This window comes from Lissotriton helveticus, chromosome 5_1 (assembly GCF_964261635.1).
Source record: "Lissotriton helveticus chromosome 5_1, aLisHel1.1, whole genome shotgun sequence".
Classification (NCBI taxonomy): Eukaryota; Metazoa; Chordata; class Amphibia; order Caudata; family Salamandridae; genus Lissotriton; species Lissotriton helveticus.
In genome coordinates, this window is record NC_136065.1 from 1,336,132,518 (window position 1) to 1,336,149,060 (window position 16,543).

The 16,543-nt window shown below is 45.2% G+C and overlaps 1 protein-coding gene across 1 annotated transcript in view; it reads right to left on the reverse strand.

Moving 5' to 3' along the window:
• Positions 1 to 9,080: 9,080 nt before the first annotated feature.
• The window catches only part of IGFN1 (immunoglobulin like and fibronectin type III domain containing 1), a 392,344-nt gene continuing 384,881 nt past the window's right edge, over positions 9,081 to 16,543 (reverse strand). The window contains exon 23 of the mRNA XM_078644199.1: positions 9,081 to 10,401. Coding sequence (XP_078500325.1) covers positions 10,385 to 10,401 — 17 coding nt within the window. The 3' untranslated portion in view covers positions 9,081 to 10,384. The remainder of the gene's footprint in view (positions 10,402 to 16,543) is intronic.

The window sequence follows — 16,543 nt, forward strand, 5'->3', positions numbered from 1 at the left end:
ACAACATAAATCTGGTGTAACATCTGATCAAGCAGTCAACAGTAACTCTGCCCCTTCCAATGTAGACAACCTATCTGTGTCATCATACAGTGGTTCTGAAGGTAGTTTAACATCTACTACAATGGGTTCCACTGATCTGACTAACTTCACATTAGTGGATGAACTGAATTTTGTCAACGAGGACCGGAGGTATTCTCTGCGCTCACGGAACATTCCTCAAGCAGCAGGCAAAGCAGCAGCCAAAAGCGACACATCAGAAGGCGCAATGCCAAAGCGCGGTGGAGGCAGAGGCAACACACGCAGGAATTGGAACAAATAATCACGATACAGGAAAACACTGTAATCAATTTGACTGACTTGATACTTTCAAAGGCAGAGGAACAACTATTATCTCTGGGCCTTTCCTATTGTCCTCCTAACAACTTTTCATACACTCAGGCACGTATTGATGTCTTTAAGTTTATTAGAAAAATCAAGCTCATGAAGTATTTTCTAATTCATCCAAACAGTAATGACAAAGACATTGAAACTCCTGTTGGGTTATCTGAACAACAACCATTAAGTGTGAAAAATTTAACAGGTCTTCAAACTTTAATCTCTTTAGAGGACAGTTCTCAACAAACTCCGACAGTCAGCCAAGTTATTCCAGTGAATAAATCGCCACCAACCCAATTTCGAGGAAAATCCACGTTTTTACCTTTGATGCCTAAAGACGCCTTGGATGTATTTGGTGACAGGGTTATCACTGAATTGAAAGTATTGAAACGAACTATTTCGGGAAAGAAAAAACAAGTTGACTTTAACAACCAACAATACATTGCATTGATCAAGAAAATACAAGGCAACACAAATGTGATAGTCAAGAATGCAGACAAGGGGGGGAACACTGTTTTGTGGGCAAAATCTGACTATCTTCAAGAGGCAACACGTCAGTTAGGTGACCCCCTCTGCTATACAAAATCTAGCAAATTTGTCATGTTAAAAACATATGACAACACCAGAAAGAACATCAGTCAATGGCAAAGACTTGGTCTTTTTACTAAAGAGGAAGCTAAATTTTGGAATGTAGCACATCCAATCACCCCTCTTTTCTATCTTTTGCCTAAGATTCACAAATGTATTTCCCCGGTTCCGTCCTATTATTTCTGCACAAGGAAGTATGAATGAGAATCTTTCTAAATACGTTGATTTTTTCCTTCAAACTCACATGGTTTCACTTCCCTCTTACCTGAAAGACACTACTGATTTTTTAGTTAAAATTAGTCAAGTCACTTGATGTTCTGATTTTTGTTTTCTGGTCATGGACATAGAATCACTTTATACAAGTATTAATCATCTGCAGGGTTTGGAAGCCATTAGTATTTTCTTGATGCAAGAGCAGCTACTTTTAGAGAACATAATTCCATGTTGTTGGAAATGATACGCATTTGCTTGTTTAACAACTACTTTCAATTTGACAAGGACATCTTCCACCAAGAACGCGGTGTTGCTATGGGTTCGTGCTTCTCCCCCAGTTATTCATGTTTACATGTTGGCTGGTGGGAGGAGCACGTCCTCCGTAGAGCACACAGTCAATGGCTTCAACATCTAGTCCATTACTGGAGGTTTATAGATGATATTTTTATCATCTGGAAGGGTACACAAGAACAAGCAGTTCTCTTTGTCAATGATATTAATGTCAACAACAGAAATCTAAAGTTTACTGCTACTATAACATCTACCTGTGCAGAATTTTTGGATGTCCAAGTGTAAATTGACCAGGGACAGATTCATACCAAATTATTCAGAAAAAGCACTGCGGGTAATTCTATTCTTCACGCCCGCAGTGCGCATCCACCCCACACTATTCAAAGCATTCCGCTAGGCGAATTTATTCGCATCAAAAGAATTTGTAGTAACCCTGAGGTAACCAATCAATGTCTAGCTGAGTCCATGCAAAGATTTTTGAGACGTGGCTATAAACAAGATGTATTGAATCGTGCCCTCTCTAAAGTTTCAGACCGCCCAAGGGATCAATTATTGACCCCAAGTTCTGAATCTTCCTTAGAATCCACTTCAGGGGGTTCAGTTGGATTTATTACCACCTATTGTTCTCAAGTGCACAAACTAAGACACATCATTAAAACACAGTGGCCCATTGTATTAACGGATGTTATTTTGAGCCCCATGTTACCTAGAACACCGGCTATTACTTTCAGGAGGGCTCCGTCCATGAAAGATGCTCTGGACAAAAGTCAACCTGAACTTTCCACTAAAAACCCTTGGTTCACTAAAGCAGGTTTTTTCAGATGCACATCCTGCCGGGCGTTGTGGAATTGTAAAAGATGAGTTACTCTCATTTAAGTTAAGTAATAACTTTATTTAAACGGAGCGCCGGGGTAACACTTCTGCTCTGTGTGGAGAGGTCGGCGCCAATGACCTGAGATGGCCGCCTTCCGTCTCCGTGTGACGTGTTTCCTGTTCCGCCCATCGGAACACTAGTGCGCTAACGCAAGTGCGTTACCACATATCTCCCCCCTTTACACACAATAAACAAACGGAAACAAAGTTCTTACTTCCAGTCCATGTTAAAGTCTTTGAATCTCTCCGGTGTCTTCACTTCTCTCCCCACTCTGTTCTCACCTTCATCGTTCCCTCTCTGCACTCCTGTTCCATGCTCTCTTTACCTTGAGTACCACTCTTGCCAGTCATGTCCTCGTCCTTCTCTCCATTCCTTTCGCTTCTCTGTCCTTCTCGCTCTCCTGCGCCATTTTCATCCTCGGCTACTTCCTGCTGTCCTTCTTCCACTTCCGCGTTCCTTCCTCTGCTACTTTCTTCTTCTCCATCTCTTTCGACATTCCCTGGACCATCTTCCGCGTCGCCTTCCTCTTTGATTGTCCTGCTGCACTTGGCCATCCTGTCTTGTGACCATACCTTTCCGTCGCTCAGCAAAGCCGATCGGTCGTACGGTTCCAAGACTTGTAATGGCGGTGAGAACTTGCTCTCACCCTTCTTCTTGTGGACTGCTAGTTTGACTCTTACCCAGTCCCCTTTCTCCAGCTCCGCTTTCTTTACTTTGTGGTTCTTGTTGAAGTGAGTCGTATAGATCTCCTGCGCTCTTTCCAGGTTCCTTTTCACTACTGCCGGAGACCATCTGCTCTGTATCACCAACTTCCTCCACGCCTGATTGTCCTTGGTGAACGCTTCTCTCCCCCTCAAAATCTTGAACGGGCTGTACCCGGTGCTGCCCGGGGTGATCCTGTATGCCCAAACCATCTTTTCCAGCTCCTTCTCCCAATCTAGACCGTCGTTGATGGCCGCTTGGATGGTTCCCATGATCACGCGGTTGAACCGCTCCACTTGGCCATTCCCAGCGGGATGGTAAATGGGTGGGTGTTTCACTTCTATCCCATTCCTTTCGGTGAAGGTTGTCCATCTTGTCGAAGTGAATTGAGGGCCGTTGTCGCTAATGATGATCTTTGGAATGCCCTCTCTCAGGAATGTGGACTGTAGGAAGTTCACCACCGCTTCCGTGTCCATGTGTTCCCTTACTTCGATTTCTGGCCATTTGGAGAATTTGTCCACCAGCGCTACTACATATTTCGGTGTCCCTGCTTTGTTTAGGACTGGTCCTAAAATGTCTACTGATAGCATTTCCCACGGGCCATCCGGTATGGGGAATTTCCCCAGGGGTGGTCTGATTAGGTTTTGAGATTTGTCTGCTTTAGCGCAAGATTCGCACTGTCTCACGTGCCTTTCTATCTGCGCATCGACAGCCGGCCACCAGTAAGCTTGTCTGGCAAGGGCTTTGGTTTTGGTGATGCCCTGGTGTCCTTCATGCAGTAAGCCCATCAGATGTTCCAGTACTCCTTTGGGTGGTATCACCTTGTCTCCTCTCAACAGGAAGATAGAATCCTCGGCCAGCGATAGTTCCTCTCTGACCTCCCAGTACCTTCGGAGCTCTTCTCTTAGGTGTCTCTTTTCTGGCCACCCGTGGACTACATACCCCTTGATGGCTTCTAGGTCAACATCCTCTTTGTATGCTTCCTCCCACTCTTGCATACTTATCGCATTCTCTGCCTCCTGGATCGTGGCGACCACATAGCCTGCCCATTCCTGTTCTTCTTGGTCACTCCCCGCCTCCATGGCAGCCGCCCTGCTGAGGAAGTCCGCCACTTTGTTTTGTGGCCCCGGGATGTGTTCCACATCGTAGAGGAAGTCTAGCAGGCGCAGAGTCATCTTTGCGATCCTAGGTGTGGCATGCGCATGGCCACTTGATGTCAGCACTCGGACTAAGGGTTTGTGATCCGTTTTTACTAAGAATCGCGCTCCCCATAGATACTGGCGGAATCTCTCCATGGCCCACACCACTGCCAGCATCTCTTTCTCCACCACGCTGAACTTCTCTTCGTTGGGGGCTAGGGACCTGGATGCGAAGCTGACTGTGTGCAACTCTCCCTTCTCAGCACGTTGCATTAAGACTGCCCCCAGTCCTCGGTCACTTGCGTCTGTCGTGAGGATTGTCTCTGCCTGGGGATCGAATCCTTTGAGCGGGATGGTGGCGCTCATCTCCTTCTTTAACGTCTCAAACTCCACTTGTTCTGCCTGACCCCACTGGAATTTGTTCCTCTCTTTGAGCAGCTGTCGTAGGTGGTGCGTCTTGGAAGCAAATTGTGGCACGAACTTGCTGTAGTATTCGGCCATTCCTAAGAATGACCGAACGTCCTCCTTTTTGCACGGGGTGGGTGCGTCTTGAATGGCCTTCATGTTGGCGGTTTTGGGCCTGATTCCTTCTTCACTTATTTCGTGGCCTAAATAAGTGACTGATTTCACTCCCAATCTGCATTTCGACCATTCTGCTGTCAGTCCGTTGTCCTGTAGGATCTTGAATACTTTGTGGAGCTTCTCATTGTGGTCGTGCATGGACTTCCCCATGACTAGGATATCATCCTGAAAGAATTGAACGTCGACCACTCCTCTCAGCAATTTGTGCATCATCTTTTGGAAGACTGCGGCCGCCGAAGCTAGGCCAAATGGCATCCTTAAGAATTCATAACAGCCGAATGGTGTGATGAAGGAGGTGAGGTGCGTACAGGAGGGGTGTAGTTTGACCTGATGGTATGCCGATGACAGGTCCACTGTCGAAAACCATTTGATGTTCTTGGTCTTCGACAACATCTCGTTTATGCGTGGCAGGGGGAACTTGTCAACCAGTATGTTTTTGTTTAATTCCCTCAGGTCCACACATAGCCTGACCTTGCCGTTGGGTTTTTGAGCTACCACCAAGGGGGAAAGCCACTCTGCACTTTCTATGGCTCTGATCACCCCTTCCTTCTCGAGTCTGTCCAACTCTTGTTGTACTGCCTCTCTGCTCCTAAACGGGATGTTTCTCACTTTGTGCACTACCGGCATTGCTCCTTCCTTTAGCTTGATTAGGTGTTTGTATTTCGCCAGCTCCCCTATTTGGCCATTGAATACTCTTGGGTACGCCCTCCTCCATGACTCCACCTCGTCTCTTTTCTCCATGTCCATGAGTAGGATTTTTTCGATACCCCCTGGATTCAGCTGGATCCCTAAGGCTCCTTGGTCCTTCCAGCTCAGGACTGAGGGGCCTTTCTCTGTTACGTACAGTTTGCACATGGCTTGGCGGTCTCTGAACTCGAACGACAGGGGACAATACCCCAACATTGGGATCTTCTGCCCAGTGTACGTGACAGGACGCAAGTCCATAGGACGTAGTTTCTCTCCATGCGTGGACGCAAACTTTTCTTCCCATACCTTCCTCTGGATTATCGAGATGGGGGCTCCGCTGTCCGCTATCATTTCTAACGGTATGCCTCCGATGTGCATGTCTAATCGGGGCTTGTCGTTGCCTGAGTCGTCCATCTCCAATACTTGGACATCAATGTACAGTATTTCCTCTTGGTCATCAGTTCCTTCCGACTCATTGGTATCATCTTGCTGTTCTCGGTCAACGAACTTCACTGTTGCTCCTTTCGGTTTCCGGCGGCATACTTTCTCGTAATGGCCAAATATTCCACAAAACGAGCACTTTGCTCGGAACGCCGGGCACGCCTTATCATTTCCCAGATGATTGGCACTCCCACATCTGTAGCAGCTCGGACGTCCTCCCTTAGCTCCCCTCTGGTCAGGGGGATATGTGGACTTCTGCCTTCTGCCATCCAGTTTCTTTTGGGGTTCTTTTTGCCTGGGGCGTTCCCCTTTCTGTTGTGTCGATATTTGGCACACCAACTGCGTACCTCCTGAGTCTTTCTTAGCCGCTTGGGCACATCGTTTTGATAGTTCGGCCTTCTTGACCATGGCCCAGATTTCTTTGAGCGGGGCATCTCCGTTTACCCATAGCTTCTCCTGGACATGTGAACTCGACGTGTGCATGATAATTTGGTCTCGGATGAGATCGTCGTGTAGAGCGCCGAATTTGCATGAGATGGCAAGTTTCTGCAGGGCAACAACATATTCATCTACAGTTTCGCTACTCTTTTGTTTCCTTTGGAAAAAATTGTAGCGGTCAATCGCGACACATACCACGGGCCGGAAGTGTGCGTCTAGATCAGCAATGGCGTGGCTGAAAACATCGGTGTCTGCGGCATCTCTTTCTACTTTCACGATGGTGTCGTAGATTCTTATCCCCTCCGGGCCCAGGTTGTGTAGCAGGATTTTTTTTCTGCGTTTACTGGAGTATGGAGCGCCTGCCTCCTCCTCTAAAGCGTCGAGGTAGTTGAGGAAATACCTCTTCCAGTCCTCCCATTGCCTCTCCGGTTCCCCTGGGTTGGTAAGGAACGGTACCAGTTGCGTTAGGGACGACGAGTGCACCGCCATTCTGCCCGCCCTGTCCCTGGTGGGTTGGACAGAAACCGTCTTCCCTTGGGGGCTGCCGGGAGCGTTACGCTTGGTGGGGTCCCCCTCTTCTGGGTCACTCTCGCTGTCTTCCCTTGAGTTTGCGTTGGAAGGGTTGGGTAGTGTCTGCGCTCTTGCCCCTCCTACTGCCTGCACGTCTGTTGTCTCCACGGGGAGAGCAGTTGAAGACTCCCCCCTGCTCTCTCTCTGTTCCGCCAGCTTGCTCGGCTAGTCCTGTTCTCCTTGGGGTGGTGCTCCCCCAATGCCCTCCGGTACCCCTGTGTTGGCGCGGGCTCTGTCGCTATGCTCGCTCGCTTGTTCGAGCCTCTGTGGTGCTTGGTGCCCTGATCGCCTGCAGGCCTACCTCCGCTGCTGGACCTTCCTGTGTGCCTCGGTAGGGTTGTGCGCCGTGTGGGGCCAGGTGTAACCCTCTGCCACGCTCCGTTGTGATGTGTAGCACGTGGGGTTCGAGTACGCCGGTAGGGACGGCGTCCTCTGTCAATTCCGATGCCTCGTCGCCATTGTGGAATTGTAAAAGATGAGTTACTCTCATTTAAGTTAAGTAATAACTTTATTTAAACGGAGCGCCGGGGTAACACTTCTGCTCTGTGTGGAGAGGTCGGCGCCAATGACCTGAGATGGCCGCCTTCCGTCTCCGTGTGACGTGTTTCCTGTTCCGCCCATCGGAACACTAGTGCGCTAACGCAAGTGCGTTACCACAGGCGTGTACTTTTGCTGTAAACGGTACTCACTACAAATCAGCTTTTAGTGAGTTAACTATACCAATAAATGAGCATCTCACTTGTCAAAGTGATTTTGTCGTCTACCAACTTACTTGCACTTGTTCACTTTCCTACATTGGGAGCACTAAGTTGCCTGCCAATCAGCGCATTTTGCAGCATATACGGGCAATAGTAAACTCAGATATGAACTATCCTGTGGCTCGCCACTTCAAGGCGGTTCATGACAAAAAATTGAAAGACCTAAAGTACACTTTACTATGCTCTGTACCCAATCCTGGGAGAGGTGGGGATCGAGAAAGATTGCTTATGCAGAGGGAAGCATACTTTATCTTGTTACTCGACACTAGGTCCCCGAATGGGTTAAATGCTTTTGATGAATTACATCATTTTCTATAATGCGACAATATAATGAACTGTTCTTACTTGGTGTCATTGATTATTCTTCTATTTTTCAGATTTTTTGTAAATTATGCTGATGAATGGACTTTGCATAGCAATGATGTAATTATATGCAGGATGTTGTGTTTGAACTAGAATGGTTTGATCTAGGTTCCCTAAAGGGTTGCGTAGCCGTCTGATTTTTTTTTAATTAGAATATTAATTTTTTAAATTTTTTAATAGGATTTTGTTTTGCACGTTTGACAGCACTTAAACTATTCACAACCTAGCATTGCTATAAAGAATTGAATTTAGGAACTTCGAGGATTAGAAGTGTTAAAATTTGGATGCAACTCCATTTTTCACTTTAATGCACTTGCATTGGAAAAGTCATGATCAATGTAATAATATCACTGTTATTATGTTGGAGCACTATGCTCTCTTCATTTAATTTCTGTAATTGCGTATTTAGTAGTATCATATACTTTTACCAAATTGAATTGATGAAGTTATTTAGAAACTGAAATTGATTAAGGTTTCTATCTCAGGAGTTGCTTTGAGCACTATGCTACAATTCTTTCTTTTCTGTTGTTCCACTGTGGCAATTTATTGCGTTAAACCTTTTATGTTATATGCTAGGTCCGCATTGTTGTGCACCCATGCGTCCTGTTTCTTTAGGCGCATGGGCTTTTATTTACTACATAATGTACCTGCCTACTCCTGACGCGTCATGTGACCAAGCTCCGTCCGCGGAGCGAAACGCATCAGGGAGGGCACTTACTCTGGTATCACTGAAAATAAATTACTGCACTGCTTACACTATCCTGGTGTATTGGCGTTTCTTACTTGACCAAGGTTCATCGGAGTAAGTAAGAGGAGAGGAGGTCCGTGCCCGTTCATGACCGCAGTGAAAGGCGGTCGGGATCTTTTTGATATATGTATATATATATATATATATATATATATATATATATATATATATATATATATATATATATATATATATATATATATATATATATATACATATATATATATACATATATAGATAGATAGATAGATAGATAGATAGATAGATAGATAGATAGATAGATAGATAGATAGATAGATAGATCTGATGAGCACAGTCCAAGAATTCCCTAAAAATGGTTAACACAGTAAACACGCACCCAGATTGGGCTAGAGGTGGTGCAACAGTTCTAAGAATAAGATCTTAAACTTGTTATTTTATGCTTTATGAACGCTTTGCTCTTTCAGGACCATTGTGCCAATCAAATGTTCTTTTTTTCTGAAAAATTGTCCATATTGTTTTGCCTTGTCCATAACCTCCTGTCAGTAGTGCGCACAATTACTCAGGAGTATCCTGAGTTTCTTACAGAAATAGGTTTTGCTTTGTGGTGACTTTGCGGGGGCTCATTAACATCTCACTTAAAGGTTGTGGCCTCTCCCCCCACTTGTCCAATTACCACGTAGTATTGAGATCTGGGTTTGGATTGTGTGAGCCAACTGAAATGAAAAGAAGACAACTAGCGAAATGTAAGAGTGTGGGAGTTAGCAAAAAACATGCCAGTGACATAGTAGGATATTTTTTTATTCCTGATCAGCATAGTTTAAATCTGGTTCAAGACTTTCTTAGTGAATACAATGAATGTCTGGTAGTCCCTACAGAAGAAAATCCTGAAAAAAGCACAAGGCCGTAATCAGAGGAAAAGGACCAGTGACGTCAAAAAGACTGTAGCATGAAAGGATATTCTAATAGCTAAATGTCAACCCTCTGGGAAGGATGGGAAAGATGTGAGGATCAGTGAAAGGATACACATTTGAATACGTGAAAACTTTTATATATTTCTACTGCTAGTTTCACAAAAAGTGCACAATTTTCAAAATATTTGTGGGTATGTTTGGTAAATGGTTTTGGGTGACAGTCCAACCAAATGACTGCTGTCCATCAATCATGACACCACGTGGAACAGTTTGAACATAGTCAACAACTCGAAGTGCTTTAACTTTCTAAAATTAAAAGTACATTAAGTTTACGTTGTTAACATTTGCACTCGAGAAGGGTGGCGTGTGTGCTGCCTCAACCCATTCATTTTCAAAAAACGTTTCAAAGTATTTTAAAGTTGGAGTAGCAGTCCTTTGCTTGGGACATCAAATAATGTTGTAGGAAGACATCTGGGGAAGCTGGAGAGGTTTCTTACATGGAGAGCATTGTAGTATAATGTCACCGGAGGCCGTGCATTGTAGGGACGCAGTGTATGCCATAGCAGACTCATGCCCTAAAATCACAGATGGTAACAGCAGGTGAGGCTGTAGCTCCAGTGCAGCTACAAAAACCTCTTGACGTATCCATAGAGGATAATAGTTTTCCTTACAAACTTGAATATTTCTGGCAGATGGTCAGACATCTTACAAGTAGGGTTGTGCTAGAATAAGGTGGAACCTGAAAAAGAGGGATAATATGGCAATTAATATAAACAATAATGTATAATTATAAAATAATAATAATAATAATAATAAATGAACATATACATCACAGTCTTTCTTGAACACTCTGCCAGGAGAAATGATTTACCTTACATTTGTGAGAGTTTGTGCATGTAGTGAAACAGAAAGCATTATATACGCCAACGTATAGCTTGTGAGCCTCATACTACAAATTTCAATCCACTTGCAGAAACACACACTTTTTCGATGCTGTAAAGCAAATGGCTGGCAAGTTGAGCCGAATAGGGTAGGGGATTTACCACCTGTGGTAAACAGAATTACCCCAGGGATAGGAATTTACCATATGTTTCTAAATAGCCTGTTTTCCAAGTTTTCAACTTGAAAAAAGAGGCATATCATGCATAATATGTATTTAATGCACAATAATTCTGCATGTTTTGCCTTTTTAGGGGCTTTTACCCCCATACATTTCAGCAGGGTTGACCTGCTGGAATCTATCTGGGGAAAGCCGTGAGGGTGTGGTAAAAATAGCCGAAGTCATAATGCTGATCCCTGTGCGATCAGAATGTAGCCCTTAACGGGTAATGAGGGCCTAAGTCTGCATAGCAGAGTAAGTTGGCATTTGCATTGAGTGACAACAATCAATTAAAAATCCTACCCTTTGGGGTACTGGCAGTGCTTAATTTGAGCCAGAGGGTTTGGTGGGTGCTTGGCACTTCATTCTCACGAATGATAGTATAGCACACGGTGCTGTCTGTCTTATTTTGAGATTTTCAATGGTGTTTAATAATTCCATAAACATTAAAAAGTAGTAATACCTGCCCCCTACGCAATTGTTACAGCTCTGGGTGGTCTGGATTAGTCTCAATTGCGACACCTGTAGGAGTGCGATGGTTGGTAGTTGTGTTGTACTGTCATTGGCAGTGCTGGGAGGGGCTGTGGGTGGTGCAAGCTGCAGTGCACTCCTGAGAAGGGCCCTGGCACTAACGTTATTACAGTACTGCCACAGTGGTTTGATCTTTTGATGGAATGACACTGATATCCTCCCGCCTGAACATATATTGATGTCTGGAGCTAGAATATCCTGAGTACTGCACAGAGCGCACGCAGAATAGAACATTGCACAACCCGTAGGAAACGTAACATTCTCTAATATGTTATGCATGATTTGTACAGCACAGCACTTGCTAATACTTTTGGGTTCTTGGAGGTAGACCGTGATCTGCAATTTGTAGGGGCTTTTCCACGAAAGATAGGTTCGTTTTTGATGGGCCATCTAACCATTCACTGCCTGAGTGGATTAAATTATATGGTCTGTAGGATGGGTATTTTTCCTACCTCAGTGGTGCTCCTTAATGGGAGTGAAAGATTTTCCATCTTTACCACTAAGGTGTGTGAGTAAGCCACCCTTTTTCTGGTTTTCCCTTTTCGGTGGATCTAGAAAGAAACTCTTGTCAACTACACCGGAGTAGTAACAGTGATGCTTAATAAGGGCCTTCAGACTCCACCCTACAATGATCAGCCCATTCAGTAAACAACAGCTCACACAAAAAGCCTGCGCGGGCCTCTTCGCTGAACATGCCTGCTGACAGCCATCGGTGTCCATTGCTCAGTGTGCACGTGTGGGAATCAGGTAGGGCTCAACTTTCATGCTGACAGCTCATGCCTACTTAAGGACTGCTAGTTCAGGGATGACCATGTTAAAGGCTCCGGTCCAGGGAAGACATGGCTTGGCAGTTCGGGCTGAACTGTTCCCAGGAGGCACAAGGTCAAGACTGATTTGCATGTAGCCATGTCTGAACTGGGGTGGCTTGGTGAGCATAAAAACGATGGATTAAACCCAGATCTGTGACTGGGGGTAAATGTTTTGCCATTGTGCAACATTCCGTCCATCATCTTGTGTGTTTTGCTGTTCACCCTATGTGGGAAGGGTATGCCCAGACGTGGGTCCCCTGCTCACTACGCCACTGGAGTCAAGCTATCCTGGCTGAAGACGGCTGATAGCCAGAAACCAGTCGTAGGATGCTTGATTCCGGTCCAGGGAAGACATGGTGTGGCAGTTCGGGCTGGACTGTTCCCATGAGGCACAGGGTCAAGACTGATTTGCATATGGCCATCTCTGAACTGGGGTGGCTTGGTGAGAAAAGTAACGATGGATTAAACCCAGATCTGTGACTGGGGGCGAATGTTTTGCCATTGTGCAACATTCCGTCCATCATCTTCTGTGTTTTGCTGCTCACCCTATGTGGGAAGGGTATGCCCAGACGTGGGTCCCCTGTTCACGAAGCCACTGGAGTTAAGCTATCCTGGCTGAAGACGGCTGATAGCAAGAAACCGGTCCTAGGATGCTTGATTCCGGTCCAGGGAAGACATGGCTTGGCAGTTTGGGCTGGACAGTTCCCATGAGGCACAGGGTCAAGACTGATTTGCATATGGCCATCTTTGAACTGGGGTGGCTTGGTGAGCAAAATAACAATGGATTAAACCCAGATCTGTGACTGGGGGTGAATGTTTTGCCATTGTGCAACATTCCGTCCATCATCTTGTGTGTTTTGCTGTTCACCCTATGTGGGAAGGGTATGCCCAGATGTGGGTCCCCTGCTCACTACGCCACTGGAGTCAAGCTATCCTGGCTGAATACGGCTGATAGCCAGAAACCGGTCCTAGGATGCTTGATTCCGGTCCAGGGAAGACATGGCTTGGCAGTTTGGGCTGGGCGGTTCCCATGAGGCACAGGGTCAAGACTGATTTGCATATGGCCATGGCTGAACTGGGGTGGCTTGGTGAGCAAGATAACGATGGATTAAACCCAGATCTGTGACTGGGGGTGAATGTTTTGCCACTGTGCAACATTCCGTCTATCATCTTGTGTGTTTTGCTGTTAACCATATGTGGGAAGGGTATGCCCAGACCTGGGTCCCCTGCTCACTACGTCACAGGAGTCAAGCTATCCTGGCTGAAGACGGCTGATAGCCAGAAACCGGTCCTAGGATGCTTGATTCCGGTACAGGGTAGACATGGCTTGGCAGTTCGGGCTGGACTGTTCCCATGAGGCACAGGGTTACGACTGATTTGCATATGGCCATGTCTGAACTGGGGTGGCTTGGTGAGCAAAATATTGATGGATTAAACCCAGATCTGTGACTTGGGGTTAATGATTTGCCATTGTGCAACATTCCGTCCATCATCTTGTGTGTTTTTCTGTTCACCCTATGTGGGAAGGGTATGCCCAGGCGTGGGTCCCCTGCTCACTACGCCACGGGGCGAACCTTGACCTGTTCTCAGGCCAGGTCTCTCCACCACCGCTCCAGCGCTCCCTGCTAGTGCTGTACCCTCCGCCTGCTGCCCCTCGCCGCTGCTGGAAGTTCGAGACCCTCCTCCACCCGCAGGCTCCCGCCTGCACCTCATCCCTGGTGGCCCAGTGGTGGGCGGTAAGTATTTAGTCTGACCTTTTTCCTCCGTCTGTTTTCTTTCTCCTTGATTTCCTTTTGTATCTTGCCACCTGCTTTTCTGCCTGTACTGTAGCTGTTTTCGGCCTTTAGTCTTTGCTTTGTGTTTCTCTTTGCCTTGTTTTTCTCACTATGAATGTGGGTGAAAAGTGCACTCAGATTTAAATAATTTTTTTTAATGTTTCCGATATGTGTGCTATATTGGATTAATGCTTGCTAAGCATAGAAATAATTGAATGTAAGTGGCCTAGCCCCTGGGTCGCTGCTAGGACTCCAACATGCATCAACATGAGACAACAAAAATTATATTTACCATCAACATTTTAATTCATGTTTTTTTTCAAGATTATTCTTTTTAGAATTCTCACTAATCATAATTATACAAATAGATATTTGTTATGTATGCATACACAATCAACATGGACATTTAATACATAATTTGCTTTAGACCCAATGCATTTCGGGACTTTTGTGTCCCTTCATCAGGGGTTCTGTTGAAAAACAGAAGAAGAACAAGGAAACAATTTCAAACGATGCAAAATAAGTATGTCCTCATTATTTACATTTTGACAACTGAAAAAATTGTTAAATGTGCTAGACACTTTTAGTTAACTGCTAACATGATTTTAAAACTCAGTTTATATGTAAACCCTTTAGAGTCTGAATGTACCCTCTGAGTATCCACAGATTTCACACACTTATAGTATTGACTAGCTTGTTGTCAAAACTCACTCTACTCGTGAAATGAGCATACCCCTAGTAATTAAACAAACCTCACCTCTGTATTCAATGTCACAAGCACGATAGTCTTTTGTATGTATCGGCTGAGCTATATTCTGTTTGAAAGAAGTACAAGTAACACTCAATCACAAGGATGTCGTTATTCCACCAAATACGCCGTTAACACTAAGTCTAGAGGCTTACCTAATCATGAGCGTGATACACCCGAAGAACAAAAATCCTAAAAATAAACCAAAATATATCTGAGAATCTAAACCACGTCAGTATTCCACGGATATTAGAAGGTCAAACAAGTCTCAGCTGGGCTTTACGATGTTCGTATGAGGTAAAGCAAAAAGAATCAGAGCAGTCCTGCATTCGTTTGGCTGTAAGAGTAGAAAAGCGGTTGTGACCATCTAACTCAATTTAAAAAAAAACTAATTCTGAAAGCCGATTTATTCACTAGCATCTTACCGCGAAAAACGCCAACTCTATTCTTGTATTGCCGTCCTCTAGAGGTATTTGCCATCTTTGGCCTTCATCGGCGCACCAGAGCGTCTGAGCTCTTGCAGACTCTTCACTGGTTGCCCATCCGAAAGCGTATAGTTTTCAAGGCACTCACTCCGGCCTTCAAAGCGCTTCATGCTACCGGTGCCAAATATATCCAGAGGCGGCTGGCTTTTTATCAGCCTTCCAGATCACTGAGGTCAGAGTCGTTGGCTTTTGCCACGGTTCCGGTTATAAGAAGAGTGCGGGTTGGTGGCCGGTCTTTTAGGCGCTTGGCGCCCCAGCTGTGGAACACTCTGCCGGTCACTCTTCACAGGAACGCTAATCTGTTAGCCTTTAGGAAGGCTTTGAAATCTTGGCTGTTTGTTCAGTAGGGTCCCCTCCTCCTCTTTTCTGCTCCCTGTCCGTTTTGGGTTAAAAGCGCCGGGACACTCCTTGGAGTAGCTGAGCGCTATATAAAACACCCCCTAACATAACTAACATAACATATTTCGTCAGGTGTCCTACTACTCTTTTCATAGCAAAAAACGTCATGACGCCGCCTTTTCGTAAAAACAGACGATAGACTCTCAAAACTACGGCGTTTCCATGGCTATTCACTCTTTGTGTTGCAACTTTATTGCAACCTGCCGATAACACGGCTGCCTCCAGCATTACATGAATGAAATGATGACGCCATCTATCAAATGCATAATAACGCGATCTACATTATATGAAAATTCACACGAAACTATTAACCGGTGTCTGAATGCCATACTGTGTTTGATTCATATTGGTGTTCTTACCATGAGCTGTGTCAATTTAGCATATGCATCATATTCTACGACATTTTAAACAAAAGGAGCATTCTGAAGTGACAGCATGACATGTTTAAATGCGGGCGCATAATAATGCGATATTGACTATACGAGACTATTAACCAATGGCTGGCTAAATACTGTACTGTCTTTGGTTCTTATTGCTATTCTAAAACGTGGGTTGTATCAGTTGAGTATATAAATCATATAAAATAAAACTTTGAACACAAGAAGCATTCTGAAGTGACATTAAAACATATTTAAATGCAAGGTTATCAGCATCTCAAAACATCATGAATATTAGAGTGAATTGCAAATATATTGTCGTACATCAAAGCAAGTTAATAAAACACCACCGAACCCCACTGGACAGACCACCGCTGCATTCACTTCACCTTCAAAAAACCTGCCACGCACCACCGCACCCAACAGCTGCCTCACCGCTGCTGGAGCAAAATCACCGAAGACCAGATGACCACCACCCTCTCCCTGAACCAACCCACCGAGCCCTTCAACCTGGACGCCGCAGCCCACAACCTCAGACAGTGGATCGAAGACTGTGCCAACACCCTCGCCCCACTGAAGAAACCCCCCAACAACCACGCCAGCAAGAGTCTCTCCTGGTTCACTGACGAGCTCCTGGCCTCCAAGCGCGCATGCCGGA